The 25,474-nt window shown below is 37.1% G+C and overlaps 1 protein-coding gene across 4 annotated transcripts in view; it reads left to right on the forward strand.

Annotated features, from left to right (window-relative positions):
• Window positions 1–24,920, forward strand: part of MBTPS2 (membrane bound transcription factor peptidase, site 2) — a 36,963-nt gene extending 12,043 nt beyond the window's left edge. Inside the window, exons 4-12 of one of the 4 annotated variants that reach the window (XM_065644450.1) lie at window positions 447–550; window positions 2,974–3,101; window positions 6,014–6,132; window positions 7,090–7,270; window positions 9,757–9,851; window positions 11,805–12,000; window positions 17,660–17,735; window positions 19,043–19,107; window positions 19,853–24,920. In XM_065644450.1, the coding sequence (XP_065500522.1) occupies window positions 447–550; window positions 2,974–3,101; window positions 6,014–6,132; window positions 7,090–7,270; window positions 9,757–9,851; window positions 11,805–12,000; window positions 17,660–17,735; window positions 19,043–19,107; window positions 19,853–19,917 (1,029 nt within the window). In that variant the 3' untranslated portion in view covers window positions 19,918–24,920. Of the gene's footprint in view, window positions 1–446; window positions 551–2,973; window positions 3,102–6,013; window positions 6,133–7,089; window positions 7,271–9,756; window positions 9,852–11,804; window positions 12,001–12,131; window positions 12,197–17,659; window positions 17,736–19,042 lie in introns of those variants that run through there. The other 3 variants (XM_065644444.1, XM_065644460.1, XM_065644469.1) reach the window with 3 other exon arrangements.
• Window positions 24,921–25,474: the final 554 nt, after the last annotated feature.

Here is a 25,474-nt window from a genome sequence, read left to right on the forward strand (position 1 = left end):
ACTTTTTTTTTTTTTTTCTCAAGGGTAGATATTCTTTACAGCTACATGCCTGTCTGCAGGAAATTGTAAACTAAGGCTCACAGTTGCCAAGCCTGTCTCATTTGAGTGGAGGTCTGTGTACATTTTTGTAAACTTTTTGAGCTTAATACAGAGTAGGACACGTTTGCTCAGGGCTATGGGGAATAAGTAGGGCAGGGAGAAGGCTTTTGCATCTAGAGAGCTTTTCAACTTTCATCAAAAGAATATATATTTACTGTATTTAAAAATACATTGACTAAATTGGGAGAAGAGGTACAAGCTGATAGTGCTGCGTGAGAACGTGCCCTGTTCCGTTGGGGGTCTGAAGAAGCTGAGTGAGAGCAGCAGCTTTAGGGGCAGAATGATTTGTCCTTGTACCTTTTGGTTTTCTAGTGTGTTTTGTTTTGTTGTCATGCCCACATCAACAGGTGCCTGGTGTAAATTTGCCTGTCAGCCAGCTGACCTATTTCTTCTCCGCAATCCTCATCAGTGGTGTGATACATGAAGTCGGCCATGGGGTGGCAGCTATTCGGTAATGCAAATTACTTTTCTCTTACTATGTGCCAACAAAGCCTAATATTCCAGAGTGTTTACTTACAGGTGAATGTTGTTAGCACCTCTTCAGAGTATCTAGGGAGTCTGTTTATTCTTTATTTCACAGCTTCCTTAGATTTTAAGTTTGGAAGGGTGTGCAATTAAGGATGGAGTTTTAATGCAGTGTCTATTCTACAGATCATGAGAAAGGAGTTCTGCTTTGCAAATGTACCACACTGCATCAGGTTTAAAATAATACTTATTTTAGTGCTCCTGTTTTTCACACAGCAATTGCATTTCTGTGGCTGTGGCACTTGAAGAGGACCCATGTGCTATTGCACAATGGTACATTAAAATAGATTATAAATTGGTTTGTTTAAACATAGCTTGTGAAGTAGCATATGATCACGCTGAAGCAGTAACTCAGTCAAGTGTGATTTGCCCCTATTAATCTCAGTGATGTGTTAATTTTGATCCAATATTATCCTTTTAATGTCACTTAACTGTAATGATTACTTCACAGACAGGTGACATGATTAATCATTACTGTTAAATGACACTGTAGCATAAGAGGGTTAAGTGGTGGTTACTGGGACTGGTATTCAGGTGTCCTCTGCATTTCTCCTGGACACCATCATAACCTGTTCCATGAGCATGAAGCCCTAAGTTGTTTCTCTGATTTTTGTAAGTGTAGGGAGTCGTGACTGCATCTTAACCCATTACTACCTTTTTTTATAACCCCGAAAGTTCTGAATTAAAGGGACGGTTTGGGATCCTGTGTGTTTCATATGCTCTGTTTGTCCTTCAGCTTTTTTCCCTGTGGATTTTTCTATGGAGGATGAAGCTCTTGCTCATCCCACCACAGGAAGAACCAACAAAATTTTCTTTCCCTTACAGTGCCTTCATATGCTACTGGTTAACTGCAGAGCAGCCAGGAGTAACTATAGAGCTCTTTTTAAGCACAATGGAAATTCTTATGCCTTAGTGGTGTGATAACTCCATTGAAGATCTGAAGCAAAGGCTCTGAATAGTCAAGTTGGGGTTATGTTTTTGTCAAAAAATTGATTCCCAGCTATTTTCAAGGGGAAAATTAGTTTGTCCAATGTACATTGCTGTCGCTGCTGCTGTTTTCTCCTTGACCGTTTTCTTTTTTTTTTTCCCCCTAGCACTGGCTAGGTCTATAATGCTATTAGGGTCAATTCTTAGGGTTTAAGCTTTACTAAATAGCTGTGCTGTGGGCAAATTTTATTATTCTGGCAAATCACTTTGACTCCCTGAAATCTAATACACTTTGTCCAACTTTAGTTCAAGATGGTATTGGCTGTGATCTATAAGAGCTTAAAATATTTGAGCCTTAGCTTAGTCAGGGCTTGTGCCAGAAAAACCTGTGTCTTCTTCCCTCTGTACTTGCCTACCCAAGTCATGAAATCGTGTATAGGCATTAGACTATTACTAATTGGTAGTATGGGTAGGTCTGAGAGTTAACCGCAGGGAATTAATGTATTACTTCATTCCGATTAATTTTGTATAATTTAATGTCTTATTGTATATGTACAATAAAGATATAAATGTGAATAAATAAAATGCTATGCCCAGCGTACTGTTTCAGTAAAGATATGGGATTAGTTGATACATGCCTGGTTTGTCTTGGAACACGATTGTCTTGGCATAATAATTGGACCGTAATTGTCTTGATACAGGATTGTCATGCCTCTATAAGTCCCTTATGAAATGTGTTGCTTCATAAAACCTTTATGTACTTATTCCAAAATGTGCCATTTAAAAGCAGTTGTAAAGCCTCTGAAAATTATATATATATTACCTGTGTGACAGTGTCAGCTACTAATATATTTAAATAGCATTTGTCCTTTTAACTTCTTGACTTATTTTCCTTTTTTTCAGGACATTTCCCTAATTTTTTTAGTTTACAATTTACTCTAAATTCCATTTAGGAGAAAGAGAGAAATTACGCATTTCAGAACTCTATAAGTGTTTCTTTAAAAGTGAAGTGATTGCTTCTTCCAGATAATTCTTCACAGATTAGTTTGAATCTACATCCTACGGGCTGCCATTTTTTTACTTAAAATAAAAAATTCCCCAAATATTAAAATATATGTTAACTTGAAAGTAGTTTTTTTCCAAAAAAGTATTTTATATGTTACTGTTACCAGCAGACAGAAAAGAAGTTGAACTTATACTTTTCATCCGTTATTTTTTACCAGGCTCACAAATGTGTGCTGCTTAAAAGTGGCAACTATTGCAGAAAACATCCTTTAGTTTAATTATTTTAAATTATTCATCAGTTAGTTTTAGAATTATAACTTTATTTATTCTTGTAGTCAAAAAGAATGTAGAATCTCTGTTTTTCATTTGTTTCTTTGCAGTAACACCCCTTCATTTTTCCTTTTCTTCTTTTTTAAGAGAACAAGTTCGATTTAACGGATTTGGGATTTTTATCTTCATTGTCTATCCTGGAGCGTTTGTTGACCTCTTCACAACCCACTTGCAACTGATATCTCCAGTACAGCAATTAAGGATATTTTGCGCCGGTAATAGTTAATGCTTTTTTATTAAATCTTTGCTTAGCACAGTTACTTATTCTACAGGCAGCATTTGTGAATCCTTGATGGAGGATTAAAGGTTTAAAATGAAGACATACAAAGCTTCTCTTTACCTAAAGGTGATCCTTCTGTTCTGCACTTAAGCTGTGATTTCAGAAAATCATTTGATCATTACTGTCCATATTGTGCTGTTTTCTGGAGGAAAGACATCAGTTTCTAGGAGCTTAAATGAGTACCAATTTCCTGTCATGAAAAATGTTACTATATCCTAGATCCGATTCAGAATAGTTGTGCATAAGAAATTCCAGCTGTGTGGTTGGGGAAAAAATGTGGTTTCTGACCTTCCTCTCATTAGAAAAAGCTCCTACACCAGCTCAGGTGCAGAAGTTCCTTTGTCGTTTTTTTTTTCTTCATATTGTATAGCCTAAGTAGGAAAACTTTGGAGCACACAAGCTGGAAAATACTCAGCCAGAAGACTGGTGGCATAAGAACATGACTTGCTGTCACAGGTGAACACTCTTGAGCAATTCACTACCATTTTCTGCAATAGGAACAATCTATTAAGTGATTTTCGGTAGCATTGCGAGCGATTTTCAGTGATGCGTGAGTTATGTTACTATATAGGTCACTGTGTTTTGATATTGCCATCAGGAGGAAATAAAGGCTGAAAAACAAACATCCAAAAAGAATCACAGTTTACGGCTCCAAATAACCTCCAGATGTTTTTGATTTGATGTTTTTTTGAAGTCTCTGGCTACTGGGAGCTAGAGCCCTGTTAGTGTGGAAAGTTAGACTGAGACTGTGTGTTATGCTATCTGAACTGCTTCTATTTCTAGAGACAAAGTTGGTTCCCAAATTATTGAAATAGAGGTAGAAAAGTTAGCATCTTGGTTTAGTTCTTGATACTGATGACTTTCTATTGCAGGGGACAATAGGACAGCAGTCAGTCTGTTGTACTGTTTAGATACTAATATGGTTTCTTGAATATTGTAACTAAAATGTTATAAAGAGAGTTTTAGGCTGGGCATACAGAAGCCTTTAGCAAAGCATGTTTTCAAACTTTCATAAATCAGGTAAATGGTGATAAATGTTAGGCAGGTAAATATATCTGTATTCCAAATAGCCTAATGAACCAAAATCATTCAGTGCAATAGGCTAACTTTTATGAAGCTCTGTTTCTCAAATTAATCAATTTCCATTTCCAGCTACTGTGAACAGAAGTAAAATACATACCAATTTTCAAAATGGGTTGCTCAGATACATTCCTGAGAAGTCATCTAGAAAAATAAGATCGTAAGCTATAATAGAAAATAATCGCTTGCTTGTTTTTGATGGCAAGCAAACTTCTATAATAATTTTTCAGGTTTCCTGGGAAACTTGAGATAGGGGAATGTAAGGTAGGAACAAGCATGTTACAAGACTGGTTAGCATCAATGACTTGTTGTCAGTTATATCTAACAAATAGATGCTTTTTTTACCGCTAATAACAGATATGTTTCAGAACTAGGATGTTTGATAATGATAAAATGTGATACTCAGTTTTTCTGACTCAGTTTTTCTTAATTGTCAGAGCAGTTGAGTGAACCTACGCTCAGTGTTCTGAAGATCTGAGTTTACAGATGCATCCTTTCAGATTTTTTTATGGCAGCTAAGTAAAAGAGCTAGAGTAAAGAATGACACCAAATATTGTCCATTTTGTAGTCCATCCATACTCTGGATATTAGAGAGTATATTTGTTGTACAGCAGATGGCATCATGAGTTCAAGAATAGTGAAGGAGCGTTCTTTTAAGACCTGGGATATTTTTAGCATTAATTCCATGCCTGGTAGATGAAAAGTGCTTCTGTGCAGCACTTTCCTATAATTATAATGCCTTTCAATGAGATATGATTAAAAACTATAGGAAGAGAAATCACCTGAAGAAGCATCTATTAGTGGAAATGGCAACAAACCCTTAGTTAAAGCACTCCAAAAATGTGCTTCATTTCTGCAGCATTAGAAATGTAGAAGACCGTGTGACATGTGGAGTTAGCCAGAGTCTGCCATATGTTATGATTCCTGTGTTGTATACAGTGCAAGAAAGACAGGTTTAGTTCTTTTTTTAAATGTATTTACTTCCGTTCCTGTCCTGTGACTGTACTGTAAATATAGAATTGAATCAAAGCCCTCTTAACAAGATGAAACACTGTAAAGAAGAAATAAGGAGTCTCCAACATTGAAGAGTTTTTCTGCATTGGTTGGTTGTCCAAGAACATGAATTAAATGAGAAAATTTGTATAGTACTGGATGTTGAAAGAAGCCAAGCGTGTCTTATGATAGTGGTTCATTTCTTCCTGTGGAGAACAGCATACTATAAAGATTGCAGTTGCAAATACATTGCCCAAAATAATGTATCAGAAAATGCAGCTTGCCCAACTTAGTTTCTTGATGTTGTTTTAGGTCCAGATTTTCTTGTAAAAGAAGCCTTTTTTCAAATTTGTTTGGCACGTATACATGTAATTATGTTCATTGATAGAGTGGACATAACCATGAAAAATACTGAATTGCAACTAAATTTCAGACATCTTGCTGAATAGGACAAATAGTATTTATACACATATAAGCCCATTTATTAATATTCTTAAATTCAATCAACGGTTTATTCTGGTATGAGGTGACAAGTAATACATTTAATTTCACTTGTTTTTTAATATTTATGATTGATGACAACTTTGTAGATAGAAACTGTAGTTTAATAATTGGTTCAGAAGCCCAGTTTTTCTTCTGGATACTCTGCCCACTATATACTTAGAAAAGTGACGTTATGTGATGAAATAGCTAACTTGTAGGATCTTCCGTTTCAAAACCACCTTTTTGGTATTAGTGTTTATTTAGGAACATGATATTTTTCCTTCTTTTTAGGAGTATGGCATAATTTTGTTCTCGGTGTTGCAAGTTTCATAGTTTTGTTTCTGCTGCCAGCCATTCTTTTCCCTTTCTATTACACGGGTGTTGGGGCACTTGTCACTGAAGTTGCAGAGGTAAGAAAAGATCTTTAATGTTTTCATATTATGTGCTTTGTGACCTGAAATGTACCTTTGTCTCTTATTACCACCATCAAATTTGGTCAGTGCAGCACTGTGCAGAGTCTAATATTATTGCACTTTTTGTCTGCTTAAAGTTTCCTTCTTGGTCTTATGTTTTTTTGTATTAGTAAATGAAGGAACATGGCATAAAAAATTATAGAGTATTCAGTGTACTATAAAACTATTTAGACATTTGAGATGAGTTTGCAGGCTCATTTCTATGGTGTTTTGGTTTGGTTTTTAACTTCTTTTCATTATTGGCTCCAAGTAAAGCTACTGGAAACTGCCTTATTACTCTAGTTATTGCTATCTGGTTTTAATGTTAAAGAATATTTCGAGCTGATTTCCTTGTTTGGTCAGCTGGAAGCAAGTAGAGATAGACTGCTGAGTTGCTGGAAAGGGCTGATTTTTTCTGACTTAATCAAATACAGCACAGTTGTAGAGCTGAAAGGAGCTCAAAGGATTCAGTCTTGGATCTAAACGTGAACTGATATAACTCAGGAGGAGAATGACATTTTTTATGCTTTATACCTTTGAAGGTATAGGTACACCCTGCTTTGTTGAAAGATTCAGGGTATTAATTTAAGCTTCTTGAACTTAAAATTGTAGGAAAAACCACAACTTATTAACTTGTATGAAAATAACAACTCGAATTTGAAGAGGTTCCCCTGAACACTTGGAGACTTGCTCTTTTCTTTTTCTTTGCACTAAATAAATGATTATTTGTGAAGGATGTTGTTTTTGTAATGCTCTGTCGTAAGTTGAAATATCAGTTCTAGTGGAGCCTGAGATTTTTTGTTTCTCTGGAAATAGTGTCTTAACCCAAAGATTTCATGGTTATTTGGCAGAACCGTAAACAAATCCTTGTAGTTTTAACTACAGTAACATGACTGACTTCACTTTTTTTCTCAGGATTCTCCTGCCAATGGACCAAGAGGTCTTTTTGTGGGAGACATTGTCACTAACCTACAAGACTGCCCAGTTTATAGTGTTGAAGACTGGAATTCCTGTCTGGGAGACATTTCAGAAAAGTCACAGGTCGGCTACTGTATAAGTGCAGCCACCCTACAGCAATTAAGCTTTCCGGCTAGAGGTATGAGTTTAGGTGATCTCTTCATTATATTATGTTGTAATTTTATCATGTCTTAAAGACTATTTTGGATTTAGGATTTGTTGGTGGGTAGAGATTTCTTGTTAAGTCATGTCTGCCATCCTTTCTTAAGCAGTGACCAATATGCCATTCATTTTAATGAAATCTGAAAGTGAGAAAGACGTGGATAGAAGGGTTTCTCTGGTCTTCCCATCATCCTGCACAAATATCCTGTATGATCCAAATAATGAAATTTGCCTCTTCAGGATATTGCATTACTTGGTTATTAGCAGTAATACAATTATCTCCTCTATTTTTAGTTCAGTTATAAGGATCAACTCAGTGATCTTTTGCAGATGTAAATTCCACATTTTACCTTACTGCTTTGATCAGCATTACGTTACAAATTGTATGGCTTAACCCAGTGATGTGCTTTATTATGGCCACTTCTGATGTGTCTCACTACATTGGTTTTGTGTTTCATTTGCTTCTTCAACCTCACAATCTCATTGCCACAAACTTAGTTTTGTCTGGATTGTACATATTGCTTCTAAAAGTCCGTCTATTTCCTTCTGTTTTCATTTATACATAGAGTGGTTGTTGCTGTAAGGGCTTACCCCTGAGAAACAAAAAAAAAAGTGAACTGAACTAAACTAGAACAATAAACAAAAATTACGTAGAATGAAAAAGAACAGTCAAGTTAAATTGGCTGAATGTCTTGTGACATGCCCTAAAGTTCCCTAGAGTTTTTTTCATGCAAGCATCCATGGAGACTGAATTCCAAAGGTAAGGGGCTGCTGCTGAGCAAAGCCTATATGATGTATTCAGAGCTTTAAAATTGTCACTGCACTTTTTCCATTATACTGGAAGTAAAAAGGAGGTCAGACAGCTCAACTAGCCATGTTTTTTGATGCATTATAGTTCTCTTGTGAGATTGAAAAGGTAATAATTTTTTCTAGTATGTAAGGAAAGTAGTCTTACAGCTGGAACTAAGATAAATATTTAAACTGGAAATCAGTGGAGTATGGATAAGATCCGGTTTTAGAGACCTAAGAGTTTGGATTATCCCTCTGAAGAGGAGAGCAACTTTGGCACATGCTTTCAGCTGGGTTGGGATGGCAAGTAAGAACCAATTCTTAGATGCTGTAGGTATATATCCTCAGATTCTGCTGCAATTTCAGAGCCATGGATAATAAAACTGCATATTCTGCAACTGAACTAGTCTTATTTAGCTTGAAATACTAGAGACTTAATACTAGAGAGCCAATATTGCTTCTGAGCTTGGTTGCTGTATTGTGTTAGCAGCCCATTGCCCCACTGCTGCATTCTAATTAGACCAGTCTGTCTGCATTTTCAGACCCATAAGCCTCCAGCAGTGAGAAATATTCCTCTGAAATTAAATGAACTCTGTTTGCTCTCTAGCAGCTGTCATTTGTCAAAATCTTGACAGTTCGCAACTTGACATAAATATAGAATATCAATAAAAATGTATCTAGCAAATGGACCCTATCTACTTGACTGTAAAACAAATGGAGAGTAAACTATTTGAGTATGAAGCTAGACAGAAAACAATACCTCAAGAACCTTCATGAAATTTTTTTTTAAAAAAAGTGTTTTCAATGTAGTTTATAAGGAAACTAATTTCATGGTCATTCACTCTTCAAAAACATATGTGGTTGCTTAGCCTCAGGGTACTTGAAAAAAAGAATTGTACAGTTCAGTGCTTGCACGTGTCAGCCCCAGGCATAAAGCTCCATGTTAGTGGACTGCAGGTTATGCAGTGAAAAATCAGCAACGAGTTTCACAGGCTTAATCTACCTAAGGAAGGTACTGCAGTGATGCTGTGACACAGATTGTCACAGTGACCATTCTTTTGTGGGGTTTTTTGTTTGTTTGTTCTTTAAAGCTGTTATAGAGTAAGTTAGGTTTAATTTATTTGACGAACATCCATACAAAGATTCTGTACCAGACTAATTAAATTGTGGTTTAAAGCATCATTTATTCACTGCTGCAGCCTTCAAGGCTTGGAAAGGTTTCAAAACCTGAATCTTGTAAAGGCTTTCCCTTTTTTTTTTTCTTTTCTCCCAAGGATATTTTCAGTCTTGGTCATTTCCATGTGGTCTTGGTCATTTCACCAGCCCGTGAAATCAATATAGCAGCAAGTAACAAATTTGTATGCCAAACCTTAATGCAAGCTAGGGGCAAGGGATAAAACTATTTTGTAACTCATAATGCTCAGAAAATTGCAGTGCTAGATCCCCAGTATCTCTAGGATGTTTATTAAGATGAAAAAATCAGTTAGTGACATGATTGAAATCAGGTGACATTCCTAAAGTGGTGAAGCTTATTTTTAGTTTTGTCTGAACCACATCTAGGCTGTGTGAATTATTGTAATTCTTGAAGGCTACAGAATGATTTTGTCAGAGACTAATTTCTTTTCAGGAATTTACTATAATATTGATTGTTTGCTCTATGCCTATGTTCTTTAGTCTATAGAAGGCTCGACGGCACAGTTGAATGTTGCAGTAACAACAGCCTCACAGACATTTGCTTTTCATATAGCAATAAGTTGGACAGCCACCTGGTAAGTTACTTAACCTGCTAATTCTGTTTGGTAAATCTGAAATTATTTAAACTAAATCAGTACTTATTTAACAACATTTATTCAGCATACTCAAATGCTTAATAATACCTACAGTTTATAAGAAAGGTCTATGTGTGTTTTTCTCCCCATTTACAGCTGAAAAAACCCAAAATATTAGTTATGATTTTTCCCATGATCAATCAGAGAGTCTCTGGAAGAACCAGAAAAGATCTTATACCCCTCATTCCTTCAGGCTGAAAGACACTTCCTGATTTTCAGCACTGGATAAGAATATTGTGAGAAAAAAACCAACAACTTTTGAGAAGAAGGTGAAATTTCTTATTCTGGTGCTTCAGTCTTTAAAGGTACTGAGCACTACAGGCAAAGCAAAGGCTGGACTATCTGTTCAGTTATTTTGTTTGAAGCCAGCAGTGCTGCTTGCTGTTTTAAACTAAAAACGTGCAAGAGAAGGCCCTAGAGATTGCCCAATTTCTCAGAATCAGGGCCTTTATTTGATTCCTTTTTTACCGTGTTGATTTTCTTGCAACACGTGGAAACTAATGTAAAGTTTCTCAGTAGGATTTTGCCTTGCTCTCTTCAAAATACAGAAAAGTTTGTTAAAATATGTGATCCATATTGACAGTGATGGAGTATTTCTAACAGTTCTCTTGACAAGAAAAAGAGCACACGTGCTAACTGTGTAAACTTCTACACATGCCAGTTGATTATTGTTCTGACTTCTAGTGATGAATACCTAAAGAAATGGAAATAAATCTGTTCCTACATCTGCTATATTTACAGTTTCTAAGATAGTAAACTTCACACTCCAGGATTTTCTTGTGGTATTTAGCCACTAAGAATTGAGCACAGACCAGTGGTTCATTTGAAATATGACAGTGGCTGGTAACATCCTGGAGTTCAGCGAGATTCGATAAATCACTACCTCACTGAGCTTTGACATTCTTAAGCTCATAGCTGCTATTTAGGAACAGAGGTGAAATAAAAGCATCCAGAAGCCTGTGACCTTCAAGTATCCTTAGACTGGCTATGAGTTTTTGAACATTTATTTAAAATAGTCTTTGCAGGAGTGTGCAGCAGTATTTGCAAGTGTGTCCTCTCCCCGTCACTAGAATGGAAAGCGCTTTTATTGAGGTTAATGGAGAGTGTCTGACACTCATGTATCTATGGGGAGTGTAACTATCAAGCTAAGAAGCCAGAAAATCCCACCCCCCCTTTTTTTTTTTCTTAAGGCAAACACTAGATTAAGAACTTTTGTTGCTTGCCTTTAAGAACAAAAGGAAAATTATGACTGAGCTTTTACAAGAGACATGAGGGGGAAAACCAATTTCCTGTTCCTTTCCACTGTACTTTCTGTGGCTTATGAAGAGCAAGAAAGATCTGGTCTTTCAGACTGCTGAGCTAAAGAGTGTTATAGGGATGCAGCACTGCATTAAGTCCTGTGTTCATCTTAGTTGAGAATGGGTTTTTAGCTACCACACAGGCAGTAGGTTTTTTGGTTTGTTTGCTCAACGTAAGGTTTTCTTCAGTCAAATGAGGTTTTAGATCAATGAAGCCTAAAACTTCTTAAACAGGTAAGTCACTAGTATATTGATGCAGGCTCTGTTCATTGGAAATCACTGACTTAAGTTTAGATGCCTTGCTTTTTGTTGTCCATGTGTGTACCTTTTTAAAAACAGTTAACTTTTATTTTGGTACATGTGTACACCATGTCTTCCACATTCCACCAAAAATGGAATGACAGGTTTAATATATATCAGGTAGAGGTTCTGCAGGATTTGACAAAAAAAAACCCCAAAGATGCAGATTTCAGCTCCACATAGGCTGGTAGTATATCAATGAGGCACTTCCTTTGCTTTAAAAAGGAATGGAGAGTATTCTGATTGGTTGGAAAACAACTTTACATTTTAAAATAATGTTAACTGCCATTTGCAGTATGCCTGTCTGCCAGCACGAAAAGTTATTGAGGCCAGCAAAGTTTGTCGATCCAACATGGACTGCCAGAAGGACTTTGTTCCAAGCTTTTGTGTGACTCCTTCTTTAGAGAACCAAACAAGGCTAATCAGGGTAAAACATCCACCCCATATTGACATGCTGTATGTAGGACACCCCATGCATCTTCAGTACACAGGTAGGTATTACCTTTTAATACAGTTTAAAAAAAAAAATTCTAATATGGTTTACTTTGGCTGGCTGCTTGGACAAGATCTGAGAGTACTTGTCAGTTAACTTGTTTAATGCAGAATCCATTTCTTGTTACAGCCAGAGGAGAGGCATGGACTACTCAGGCCTAAAATGAAATGTGCACAGTGCAATGAGTTACAAAGGTAATAGAAACCATATGTGATATGAGAGAGTTGTATTTTTCAGAAAAGTATGAAAGGGCTATTTCTATAACAGATCTCACTCAGGTTAGTCATGGGAACCAGGCACCTGCATTTTCCTAACACGTAAGCTTCTCAAAATGTTATTATAAAATCTCTAGGGCATCTTCCTCTAACACCTTTCCTGGAATATAAGCATCACTGCTTAAATCACACCTAATATCCAAGTACCTGTGGCAGATTCCCATGACTAATGAGCCACAATTACAATCACAACATAGTTATTACCTAATTATTTTTTCATTTACTTGAGTGCCCTAAATTAAATAACATATAACAATTTAGTTCCTTACTTTGAAACGGACTGTGGCTCTCCTTTAGGCCAGCTTGTATCCTTGAGCCAGGTATACAAGTAAAAAGTAATTCTGCTCTTGGAGCAAGTATGGAAAGAATGAATAAACTCATCTACATCCCTATTTAGCAGCTTGAGCTTAGCTTCGGATGGGCTTAAAAAGTACGAAGTGTTAAACTACTGTTACTTCCCGTGAGGAACCTGTCTGTTCCTCACAGACAGCTGTACCTCACAGGGGGAGATTTTACTTTAGACGTCTTGAAGTACCTCTTTAGCAAGGCATTGTACTTTTCTGAGTAAGCACTGGAATTACATACAAAAGAGCTTTGGAAACAGTGATGAAATCTGGTAGTGTAAATCCATTAGCACTCTTGCATAAACATATTTTTAGTTGTCAGTCTTTATCTTTCTGTGCTGGTCATATTTTGATACTCTGTGGCAAATTATTTATTTCTACTTGTTTACACTATACCCTTATTTGAGCCCAAAATATGATCTCTTCACTTGTTATTTCTGGCTGCTTGCCATTTAGGAGGAAAAACATTGTTCACCTGTGTGATATCAATACACAGTTCTGTATTTGATGACATCTATTCCAAATGCAGCAACAAATCTTAAGAATAGAGTTTGATAATTATTTTAAGCTCCCTTTCTTGATCTCTAACAATACAATCTGTAGGTAGTCTAGAACAATTGTTATTGTTCTTTTTCCCAGTGTGTGGGAGCAATAGAGTTTTAGGCAGTGTTTCCTGCTGAACGGTAATTCTGCAAAACAATCAAACCTGTCAGGATTTCAGATGTCAGAAAACAATGTTATTGCATCTAAAGAGGTAGTTCTACTTTAAGAAGTTACTGTGTGAAAATACAATTTACAGGAATATATTCTAAAGTGATTTACTATACTCTTGGAATTGCATTTTGAGTAGCTAATTTGAATGCTAAAAGCTTGACTTTGTTACAAACTTTGCTGCAAATGCAACCTATGCTCCCCTTGGAAAAACACCAGAGCTAAAGTGACAGAATCCTGGCTTGGGCAGCAGGTAGTCTACTGTACCATCGTAGAGTTGCATGCATTCCAGTGAAACAACTTCTAAACATTTCAGATCGAACTTTGCACTGTACAGTACTGGCTTGGGCCCAACAGGTTTGATTTTTTTTTTTTTTTCCAAATGTGACTGACCAGAATGTGGCAACCATTTTTTTACAGTTCAAAAAGGAAAATAATTTCTTCCTCTACTGTGTGACTTTTGAAATAGGAATGCATTTTAGTCAAATGCTTTATTCTTTACAGTGATCATTCTGCCTGCAGGAAACATTACTTTTTAGAGTAGTGACGCATTTAACACACAACCTGATAAGTGTGTCCTATGACTTCACCTTCTCTAGTATTGTCACTACAGTACTGTTTGAAAAACATTCTAAGATTATGCATGTATTATTTTCTACTTAGGCTTGTATTGTCATCATCATAGTCCTGATTTATGGAGAAGCAGTAATTATTTCGTATTTTCATTTGAAGCTAGCTTCCAGATGCAATATTTTTATATCCATATTAGCTATTCACAAGAAATAGTCTATACACCTTACTTCTACAAAATGTTTCTGTTTCCTTGAAGTAAAATATACTGGGAAAAATATTTTTGTTGGTACAAATGCTATGTATAGCTCTTGCTTCCAGTATGAAAAAAAATGTAAAGGATCATACTCATAAATGAACTTATAGTGCTGGAGTTTTGGCCAAAACTAAACCAGCAGGAATGATCAGGAATGTGTATTGTTTAGGTTGGACTCATTGATCAATCTTTTTAATTAGCATTCTCTCTGTAAAGAGTATCTAATGTAATCTAATAAAATTCACACTGTGGGTTTAATTCGTGTGGTATTACTCAAGACTTTTAGACTTTTCTGACTGCAGGCCAGTTACACTTGAGAGGCTCTCCCTAAGTTGGACAGATGATATGTAAGGTTGAAATGGAGGGCCCTGTCATTATTGCCATGCAACTTGGCAGTGTTTCGTCTTTATTTTGTATGGGCTTTTTATTCCTCCCTGTCGTTTCTGGTATTGCAAAATGTTGGCTTCCTTCTCTGGCCCTTGTCATTTGGGAAGAATCTGGTGACTAACATTCACATTTGGAATTCTCACTGCTTGAGGCAAGATCATATCCCTGAATGTTACTGTATCTGCATCACCCATCAGGGATAAAAAACTGCAAGATTTCCTTCATGAAAATAAAATGGAACTTACTAGAAGATGATTTTCCCAAGCTGGACCAGTCTCCTACTTCTGTCTTAACCAAGTTTTCTTAAAAAAACCCTACTTCCTAGCTTTGGGGAGTTTTTTGGGGAACAACAGCCATAATCCCTGATGAAGGTCTGTCTTTTAGGATCTTGTTTCTCAGTATCTCCATGCTTGTTTCCCATTATTGCTGAGGATGATCATTCTTTGCTTTCAACCCGTATTTAAGGGGTTACACGTATAGTTCTTCTAGAGAGCACACAGAAATACCTTATGCCATACTGTCCTTTTCCCCCATAGTATGCATGCACTTTGCCCCATGAAGAGGTTTTGAAAACCTCTTTGGTCAACCTAGTCTCCAAATAATTTTTAATTAAAATGTGTCTCTTGTGGATTTTTCTCAATATTTGCCAACACCATCTAGAATTAGCTAACAAAAGAAACGTTAATTCCAGGTCAAAGAATTGTTTAATCAGAGTGGAAAAACAATGAATGTTTTGTCTCGCCCTGCCTCATTGCTGTTCACCTCTTCCCAGCAGTGTCTTTTGAAGACAAGCCTGGACAACATAATTTTTGTAATTCTTTTCTTATTCCTCAAAGGACAGATTTGCTTGCTCTCGTGAGGTTTGATCCATTACAGCCACTAAATTCATTGCCTATATAGTGTCTAGAGCTCAGTGCAGCAACTTCCTGAGGAGTTTCATTGTGTTTTGGATATTGCTTCAGCAGCAAGGTTTGGAATTTAGATCCATGTCTGGTGGCTGTCAGGAACAGCAGAAAGTTTGTTGTAACAAAGAGGGAGAGAGATTAGTGATCCATTCTGAATGTAGACACAACTTAGGTTCAGGATGGTGACTTGTTAGTGGCCATTAGGTGTTTGTCAAGAGGCAGTTACGCTTTGAAATTACACTATATTGAAGTGTGTGTCTTTTGAAACCTTTGAATACAGTAGCTGCCTCAGCCATTTTGCCGTTTTGGCTCACAGACAAGAGGTCTGATCAGACGTTCTGATATCAGCCTTCAGCTTGATGAGTTGTTTGCTTTGGATATCATTTGACTTGGATGCCTCTGACTTTCTGAGTTGTGTGGTGTTCGGGATTTCTGTCTGTTATGTTCTTCACTCAGTAGTCCAACAGACTTATTTTTTTCTCTCAGTTCCCCTGAATCAAAGGTCTTTCTTAAGCTAAGGTAAGAGAGAACATGATTTTGAAGCCATCTTGGCACAGCTGTGGCAGTTTTGGTATTGGAAAGTTCTCTGCTTGTTGCCACACCAAACCCATTCTTTCTTTGGGAGTCCTTGCTATCCAAATCTCTCCATCCCATGGTAAGCTTGCCGGTTGTACTACTTATCCCTTCTGACTCATCAGGAGGGCCTCAATTAACAGAAGAAAGTGTGTTTATGTGACTGAGTGGAGCAGTTCTCTGTCTCATGTGTCTTTGGAACTACTTTCCCTTTGTCTTCGTCAGATGTCCTTGAATTGTTTATTGAACCTGAAGAAATCCGATCTGCTCTTAACTAAGATATACTTAGCAGCACTTTTGGTGTACTATGTACTAGTGCTGAGGTTTCCAGCGTGTCTTAGTCTCTGATTTTAAAATCTCTCAAAGGGTGAGTTAAATTTTTCCCTTCCCAAGGGATGTTTGTATTGAGTAGGATTTGAACTCCTGCTTTTGCATATCTCTCGGGGGACAGTATTTCTTAGGGCTATAACTTTTTCCCAGGTTGGTAGGGAAAATTCAGGCCATTGTGGCTGGCCTCAACGTCCATCAGAGTTGTTCTTTGGGGACAGAGTGACTGTTGTTGATACTGTGCAAGCGCGTTCTTAAGCTGATTTTCTAGTTCTGCCTTAATTTACCTAAACTTCTTCCTTCTGGCGATAAGATGCTGGTTTGCTATGAGTGAAACCTTCTAGTAGGAAAGGCATCGCTCTTCCAGCTGTCACAGAACTAAGGCTTTCGAACAGTCCCTGGGGCTGGCAGTCTGAGACTGCTGTTTAATTTGAAGGACTGCATCAAGACTTAGGAGACCACCCAGATGGAGCATCCCTGTACTAGCAGAGTGCACTCTAAAGCTACCTCAATGTTCTTCGAGGTGTCTCTCCTACACATTTGACATGCAGTCAGCTGAAGCTTCATGTACAACTTCAAAGAAGTTACAAAGTGTTTCAAGGTCATGTGGCGCTTGACACTGCAGTTTTCCGGTCACCAGGTTTTTAAGCTGCACTAAGTTACATCTTGGAGTCACTTAAGGTATCATCTGAAGACAGAAAAAGAAGCTACTTCTGTACTCGCTAGTGGGTGTTAAGATATGTAACGCACATCTCTTAGCCTTTGCTTTCTCAGAGTGGTGCTAAAACTCTGCTCTCTATCCACCCCACTCCTATACACCATGAGCTCAGCCTCAGGACAGGAGGATCTTCTGCAGCTACTGCAGGAGAAGAATTTTCTGGCCTTCAGAGAAAGTGCACATGTCCACCCACAGTATGAATGTATACATGTGGACTGCATATGTTGAAACAGTCTGGTAACTGTGATCCCTTTTTATATGTTTTTCTTTGAAAAGGACTTGAATTACACAGTGTGGTTTTTATGACTACAGATGTTCAGTTGCCTCTGAAAATATATATCTTAGATCTACTTTTACTGAAATCATGCTAGTTGTATTTTGTGGAGTGACTTTACTATGATAGTGACCATGTTTAAGAAAGATTTAATGGCTGTACTCTTTTGAAAACAAAGACCAAGCAAAACCATATTTAGATTGGTTATTTCATGCTTGAAGATCTGATTTTTCTGCAAGAATATAACCTAAAATTCATAATGTTACAATCCTGGAATGACTGTTCATGTTTTGTGTATCTTTATATTTTCGTTTCAGTAAGTCTCAGCAGCTTTGTACCACGACAAAACTTTCTAAGCATCGATCTGCCTGTGGTGATAGAGACATTTTGCAAGTATCCTTTGAAGAGTGTTTGTTCTTTTAAGGCAAGGAGGGAACTGTTTAGAATTTGGTGACCCAGCAAAATTTCAGTTGGATATCATTGTAGACAGGATGCTCTAAAACATTTCTGTAGTGTTTTGACATCTTTATCCCATCTCTGCATTGATTATTGTCCATGTGCCAAGCTCAAAATGAAATATCTCACTTTCTTGTGCTTAGCAGGATATTTTTGGTCAGTGCTTTTTTTAACTCTTTATTGATAGTGAATCTTAACAGCTCTGATGAGGAAGTCCAAGTAATCCTGAATTTACAGCAGGACAAATGAGATGTTATTGCTAGCTTTGTCATGTCAGAGTTTTAGAATTTTTGAGTCATTATACTGAAATAAATAAAAGGGTGTGGCTGTTGTGGTTTTTTTTTCTTCAACAGAAACCTTAGCCTATTCAAAAAGCAGGATGATAATTCAGTTAAAATATGATTATTAATGAATGAGGTGATATATATACGCGTACATGAAGGTTAGTAGGCTTGAATATGGCTAGTTTAAGAATCCTTAGCCTTAGAAACTGAAATGTTTACACATGGCTATAGAACAGCATAGTTCAGTGTAGTCCGTAAAACTAAGGATGCTGCATAAGCTCTCCTTTTCTGGCATCACACCAAGGTTCATGCTGACCCAGATGCTTTCTGAGTCATATATCTTCTTGTCTGGCCATTGTAGGATGGAGGTAGGTATTAATGTTAGCAAGCCTTTACCAACAATTAAAAAGATCTACCCTTGCCTCATTCTCACATGCACATGCACGCACAGAAATCTACTCAACTTTTCTGCCTAACAGGTATGTAGGAGAGAGAGGCCAGATTTCTAATCATATTCTAGCCATTTACTTACTCCAGCAAGGGAGTGTTTTGGAAAATATTCCTAATAATTATTTCATACTTAGGTCATAGGTCTAGAATACTTTCTTACTTCAGGCATGGTGTCAGAGCTATAACCTTGCTCCAAAACCACACAAAGCAAGGGGGGAAGATGAGCAATATTAAGTGTGGTTTTGCTGTCTCCTGCTTTCATCCAGGTTGTGAAGAGTGCAGGTTGTTAACATATCCAAACCTAGTGCTTAAAACCAAATTAAATCTATAAAGGCAAGTCTCTGAAATGGTATGTTATGGTGTAAAACTCATTGTACCCTTATAAACAGCTAAAAAGATAACCCTTATATGTTTCTCTCTGCATACTAGAAATAAAAAAATATCATTTGTATTATTTTTTTATTACATTTTCTTGGATGTCATTCATGAGCCTTAACTAATGTCAACCAGGTACCTCATTTCACTGTCAGGAGCACTGGCAGTTATCAATGCTGTACCCTGCTTTGCTTTGGATGGTCAGTGGATATTAAATTCATTCCTAGAAGCCACTCTGAGCTCCCTGATTGTAGAAAAACAAAACAGAGAGCTTGTTGGCTTTTTAATTTTGCTTGCTGGTAGTGCACTTTTGGCTGCCAATGTTGCACTGGGACTTTGGATGGTGACAGCACGATAGAATATTGGATACACTTCCATCAGTTCTCAAAGTACACAGAAATAATAAATCCATTGCCTTTTAAACCTTGTTCGGTACTGAGATTAAAATAATTCCCTTAAAGTGACACTGAAAGAATAATCACTGGTGGTATCTGTTTTAATTGAAATCTGTACAATGTTGTGGCTTTGGTCATGGGAAATATAATGGAAAGAAGTAGGAACCTTTTTATATACTTTTCAAGCACTGTATTAATTTTGAGGAAAGTGCATTGTAAAATTTCACAGGAGAAATCCTAAGACTTCATGAATTTAGATCTCAAAATAAGGGAATTATTTGGCCTCAAACATTTCTAAAGTGGGAGAAAAAAGCACTAAGGTTTTATTTTATAATTTGAATAATTGTCAGAAAATCTGTGTGGGCTCTGATCATTTCGTAGTCACCATAGTCTTGAGTGTCTCACTCTGTTTATTTCAATCTGGTGTCCTACCAAACTGGATTTTAAGAGGCCCTAAAGTCTGATCTCAAATCGTGAAAAGCTAAGTAAATTATTACCCTGTGTTAATGAGGAGAGAGAGGCTACATGCATTAGTATCTTTCCTTTTCAGCTGGGCAAAATGACTGGAAGCGTGTTGTCCTCAGGATGGAGATGAGAAGTGCCCTGTTCTGTTAAGAATGAGGCAGGTGGGAGGATAACAAAGGCCACATGTCTGTGTTTCTTACACATTCTGTTGTATATTATCGTATGCAGCTGAAAGTTTTTTAAAGGCAATATTTGTCAGCAATAGCTACAAGATAAATGAAATTTAGTTTCTGAGTGCTGAAGTATGCTGTGCACAATTGTTCCTATGTTTGTGTTGTTTTACTCAGAAAATAATACTGTAATATACCTGTTTACAGTTAAAAGTGAAACCTATTGTTTTTATTGTGTCTATCTTCTGAGGCTATGCATGTAATATGTACAGTAACTCACTGATGGTTTTCTGTCTTTCAAAGGGTTGTTTTCCTTTGCTAGGATTCATTCTGTTCAAAGATAGCTAACAAAGATGTTTAGCCGAAGCCGGTCTCAGATCAGAATTGTTTAGAGGAAGAATATGGTTGTGAATTGAACTATTCAAACAATTGGCTTTGCTTTCTGAAATGAATATGGACCATATCCTTGTTCATAAATGAACAGCGGTAGAACAGTCAGTGTTTTGCTGACTGAAGTATGTCTGACATACTTTGAAGCTCTTCAAGTCTGTAATGGTTTGTACCCCATAGGATTATCTCTTGACTATTATGTTCTCCTGTGATATATTGCCTAGTTTATATAAATCAGGTTCAGTCAGAGCCTTGACTCAGTATCGTCTGGTATTAAAAAAAGAAAAAATGCTCTAGATTGGTAGCCTAAATATTCGAAATATGAAAATTTTGAAAAATGTCCTGCAACTTCTGTCTGGTACAGTGCTCTGCATAGGAGCTGCTGCAGCTCAGAGTTCATTTACAGAAATGGCCTTTTCCTCAGGAACTGCAGTGGAAACTAAGCTCACAGGGACTGGCCTGCAGGGAGTAATGAAGCATTCATGCCCAGCTAGCATAGATTCTCTTGGCACTGGAGGTAAAGGCCTGGGTAATTTTAAAAGTGAGGTTGAGCCCAATTCCTGGAGCTACTGCATGTATTCAAAACTATGTTTCCATTTGCCCACTGATGTGTTACTGTATTTTTGCTCAGTAGCCTTCACACTTACTGAAGATTTATTCTTCTCTTAAGATGATGCAAGCAGTAATGAGAGAACGTTTGTGTATTTGTTGTTGTGTTATTGATAGTTTACTTACCTCTCCAGTGCTGTCACAGGCTGGGTGGGCCTCCTGAAGTTCACCTCTGTGGGGTGGCAGGCCCGTGCCTCTCATTTTAAATCATTTCAACCCAGGCATGTTGGCACGGATCTCAGAAACAGTAATTACTTCAGTCAATCCAGTGTCCCTTTTGGAGGCTGTTAAGAGCCACACAAAGTGCAAGAAAGGAAAACCAAACTATCAGAAACTGCCAGTGGGCTTCTCTTTCTTCCAGTAACACCGTGAAGGTCTAACTCATCATCCTTCCTGGTAAGGTACAGAGGTTTCAGGGCAGCCAGGACAGCTCTGCCATCTCTCCGTGGACAGGAGGGGTAGGAGCAGCCTGGTCCTTGCACAAAGCCTGGCTCTGGGGCCGTGCTCCAGAAGCCTGCTAGCTCACCTAAGCGGCTGCTTACTAATGTCAGCTCTTCCTTTCAGTGGCTCTGTGCCACTTTCCTCTGTGTCTTGCCCAATCTACAGTGCACAAAATTAATTTGCACTTAGGAGTTTTAATGCAATTTCGTAAGACTGGATATTTCCTTTTCAAAATAGCTACTATTTATCTATCAGAGTTACAGTGCTGTCTTATTATCTAAGGCAACAACAAATGCATCTGTGGTGATTTCAAAAACATTCTGTGAAAAACACTTCAAGTTTGATATTTAACTGCTTGGGAAAATCTTTTAGCATAGTATACCTCTTGGAGATGTAGCACAGATTTTAAAAAAGCAGAGTTTCTGAATTAACATACACAAGTTACATCTGCTATAATGAGGCTGGCAGGTTGTTCCTGCTTATTTAATGTGCCACCAAAACATGATGTTTTATCAAAGGAAACTAAATCCTGTTTATTTTATTTTACACAATCACTGAAAGCCACAGTTAGGCTAGGTAGAACTTCAATGTGTGTTTGACGTCATAATCAAAAAGAGGGGGGAGAAGACATTGGTCATGGTTTTAGCAAAACAGACACACAAGTACACTGTAAAAACCCTGGTTATCTCATATGGGAGAGATAGCGCTAGAAGTGTTTACAAACAATTCATGGGTCCATTTCCATGTGCTGGAATTCTAGTGAATAAGGGTCAATGTAGGTATGTATGAGTGCTTTGAATCAAGACTTTAAGCAAACTAGGTATGAATGGTGACACAGCACATCTTAGATTACCTGTAGACAAAGGTAATAGTTAAGTTAGACCACTCTCTGAAGAAACAGTTGTTCAGTGGATCCATTCTCCTGTGATCCTAACATATGGCTTATACAATAAGCAAATGCCGTATATACAGTTATTGGGAGGGGTTTTGCTGGGTTTTTGCTTGTTTATTTAGCAAGAGGGAATGCGGAAGGACACAATGTTTTTTGTGTGTTGGATTTTTACTCTGGAGTATTTGTGATGTTTCTTCTATTTCTGTTTTTTCTAAAAATTGAAAAGAAGATTTTCCTTAAAATGAAATCTTTCCACTTCTCATTCTAATTAGCCCCTCAGAATGTAACGTATTCTTTAATACAGAATCCATCAATATATTTGTAGGGCATATTGACGAGTATAAAACGGAACACTCTTAAAGACTGGATGGATACTGCTATTTATGTATATACTATGCATTTTAAAATCTGTATCAGATGGAAAAAAGTAATGTCTAACATTGAGAAGTGTTATATGTAGCTTTTACTTGCACGTTGCTGGAAGATTTCCATAATTAGTCATTGTTCTGATTTGGTTTTTTTAATGAGCATTTTTTTATATCAGCAAAGACTTCCATAGCATGTTTTGATAATGCCTGATATGACATGAAAATGGGTAGCTTCTTAGCATGTGGGAAGTTACACACTCTTTACTTAGGGAATTAAAACAAGCTTGCTTTCGTAGAAGTTAAATGAAAGAGACTGCACTAGAAAAAGTATAGACAAACTTGCAGATCAGCCCAATTTATGAGCCACAGTGGAAAATCTGTTAATTCATCCTTTTATTCAGAATGAAACAAGCAACTGTATTGACAGTTACATTTTTCAGTGATAAGGATTCTGTGTGTATATGTGCGCGTATACAGGCATACATACATATAATAGATACACACACAGTCACAGGCTGTATTGCTGCTTTTTCCAGGATAACTTAAAGCAGTCCTCCATACTCTGCAATGTAGGCTTTTTTTCCCTTTCTATGAATTCCATGGCTTTCTCTGGATTTTAAAATTGCAGCTATGTTTTCCTCACATAACTGATCTAAATTCTTTATTGACAGAAGACAAGTGATGGACATAATGAAACCACAGCTGCATGAGTTTTGTTCAGCTGGTGTTTAAAATGTTTCATGCTTTCTGTGAGGCCTCAGCTACGAGCACGGTAAACACAGATTTTTAGGGCAGCTAAAAGAGGTCAACCTTGAAATCCATCACTCTCTAAGTGCTGCTATTTGTGCTGTTCTGAACAATAAATGGGATGAGCGAGACTGTGTAGAGTATACTGGAGAAATATGTGTCCAGGACAGACCTTCCCATGGCAGTCAGGATGTTTCAGCTGTCTTGAAATAAGGATATATTTCTGTTCAGTTTAGAACATCAACAATCCAAGTTTTCTAATAATTTCCTATACATTTTACATGATGGCAAAGGGTGACCTGTAGCAAATAAGTTTTAAAATAAATTCTTTGTATCTTCTACCTGAAAGATCTGGATTTGTATCTGGATATCATTTATGACAGATGAGGAAGCGTTATAAAGATTTATGTAGCCTAGTGTGTATTTAATTATTTTTAAAAGATGTGAGTTAAACTCTATAAATAGTTATTTGTAAAATATGCATTCTATACACCTGCATTCAGACCAGGTCCCACAACCAGTCTTGCCTCAGCTTTGTTCTCGTGACTTCGTAAGGAAGCTGAATCTAACTCAGGTAAGATCCATTATTAGCAGTTATTTTATACCCCTTTTATCCTGAACTTCGTGTAACACTACATAGATTAGTTATTTAAGTGGCTGGGTTATCTGAGGTACATATCCTGTATTAATGCAGCATTTGGGAAGCACTGTACTTGGGCCTGCCAGAAAATGGCAGCTCTGACTTTTTCTTGTTCCTTGGACTCATCCACTACCATCATGTGAAGAGCAGATGGCAGCGACTAAGGGCAGCGATGAACCTCAGTTTACGGCAGCTGCGTGAAACCTTCCCGCAGCTGAGCCCGTGTGAAAGGACAGGAACAAAGAGCAGGATATGACGCTGCAGTTCCATTCATTCCATTTACATTGGCGTGAAACGTGAAAAGAACTTGTAATTAACATTTCAGAGCATGCAGATGTGTTTTCCAGCCTTTCACTGAATCATTCAGTGACTGGTCATCAAACTTTTTTTTTTTAAAAAAACGCTTTGTCATTCCATGTGATGAATAAGTGATATGGGCAGTTGTAACTTATTTAGTAAAATGGACTTGGATATTTCTCACCTCTGGATGTTCATCTTGGGTTGGTTTTTGCAGCAACATAGTATAATTGACCGTCACTTGATACTAATTTGAAAGTTTGAAGGCTATTTCCAAGCCGTCACTAGAGAAGTCTAGTTTCTTCCTTCCCAAGCTGTTTGTTGATATTTTAAATTCCTCTTTTCCTTACATAACTTTGCTTTTAGATTTTGTATGCTCCAATGATCTTATCTGAAGCCTATCAATGGAATATGTATTGTTTTGAAATTCACTGTGGGGTTTTTTTCCTCTGCATAGCCTTATTTTTCACACTGACTCACAGCTGTGGAATGTTAAATTTCTAGACCCTTTGTTGCCACTATGCATTGTTCTTGATCATGTTTTTTTTAAAAAAAAAAAAAAAAAATCTTCATTTTGAAAATGTCAGCTAACAAATATATGGAACACTTTGAATAATGTATTGTGCTTTTGTTTTGCTTTTTTTCTCTATTTAATCAACCAAACAATAAGTATTGTTTTCTATGTGTGATAAATGTATCCTGCAAATAAACTCATTGTTTGATTGTTAATGGGCTTAAATCTGTTTTTAAAAATAAGGTAAGTGACATAATTCCTTATTTGTGGCAATTACCATATTCTCTCATATATTCTCATACTTTTCATATGTAATTTATATTCCCTTTTGGGGTACTGACAAGGTACCACTATCCCGTATCTGACCACCTCCTAAAATTAATAGTAACTATCATTTATGCTCCCTTATTTACCACCTTATCACACTTATATTTTGAGTTATAATAGAAGTGCATCCAGACAGACACCTACACATTGTTCTGGAGTAAAACTGAGGTACATACTGGCTGCCCTTTAGGAGCAAATGCTTTTCTCTTGGCTTAGTTCCTGTGTAATTCTTCTCCTATGGAGTTATGGACTTCTGTTAATTTGGTTTGTAGTGAAATATTTGACACGAGATGCCATAGTCAAGGTAAGGGC

This window comes from Caloenas nicobarica, chromosome 1, assembly GCF_036013445.1.
Source record: "Caloenas nicobarica isolate bCalNic1 chromosome 1, bCalNic1.hap1, whole genome shotgun sequence".
NCBI lineage: Eukaryota > Metazoa > Chordata > Aves > Columbiformes > Columbidae > Caloenas > Caloenas nicobarica.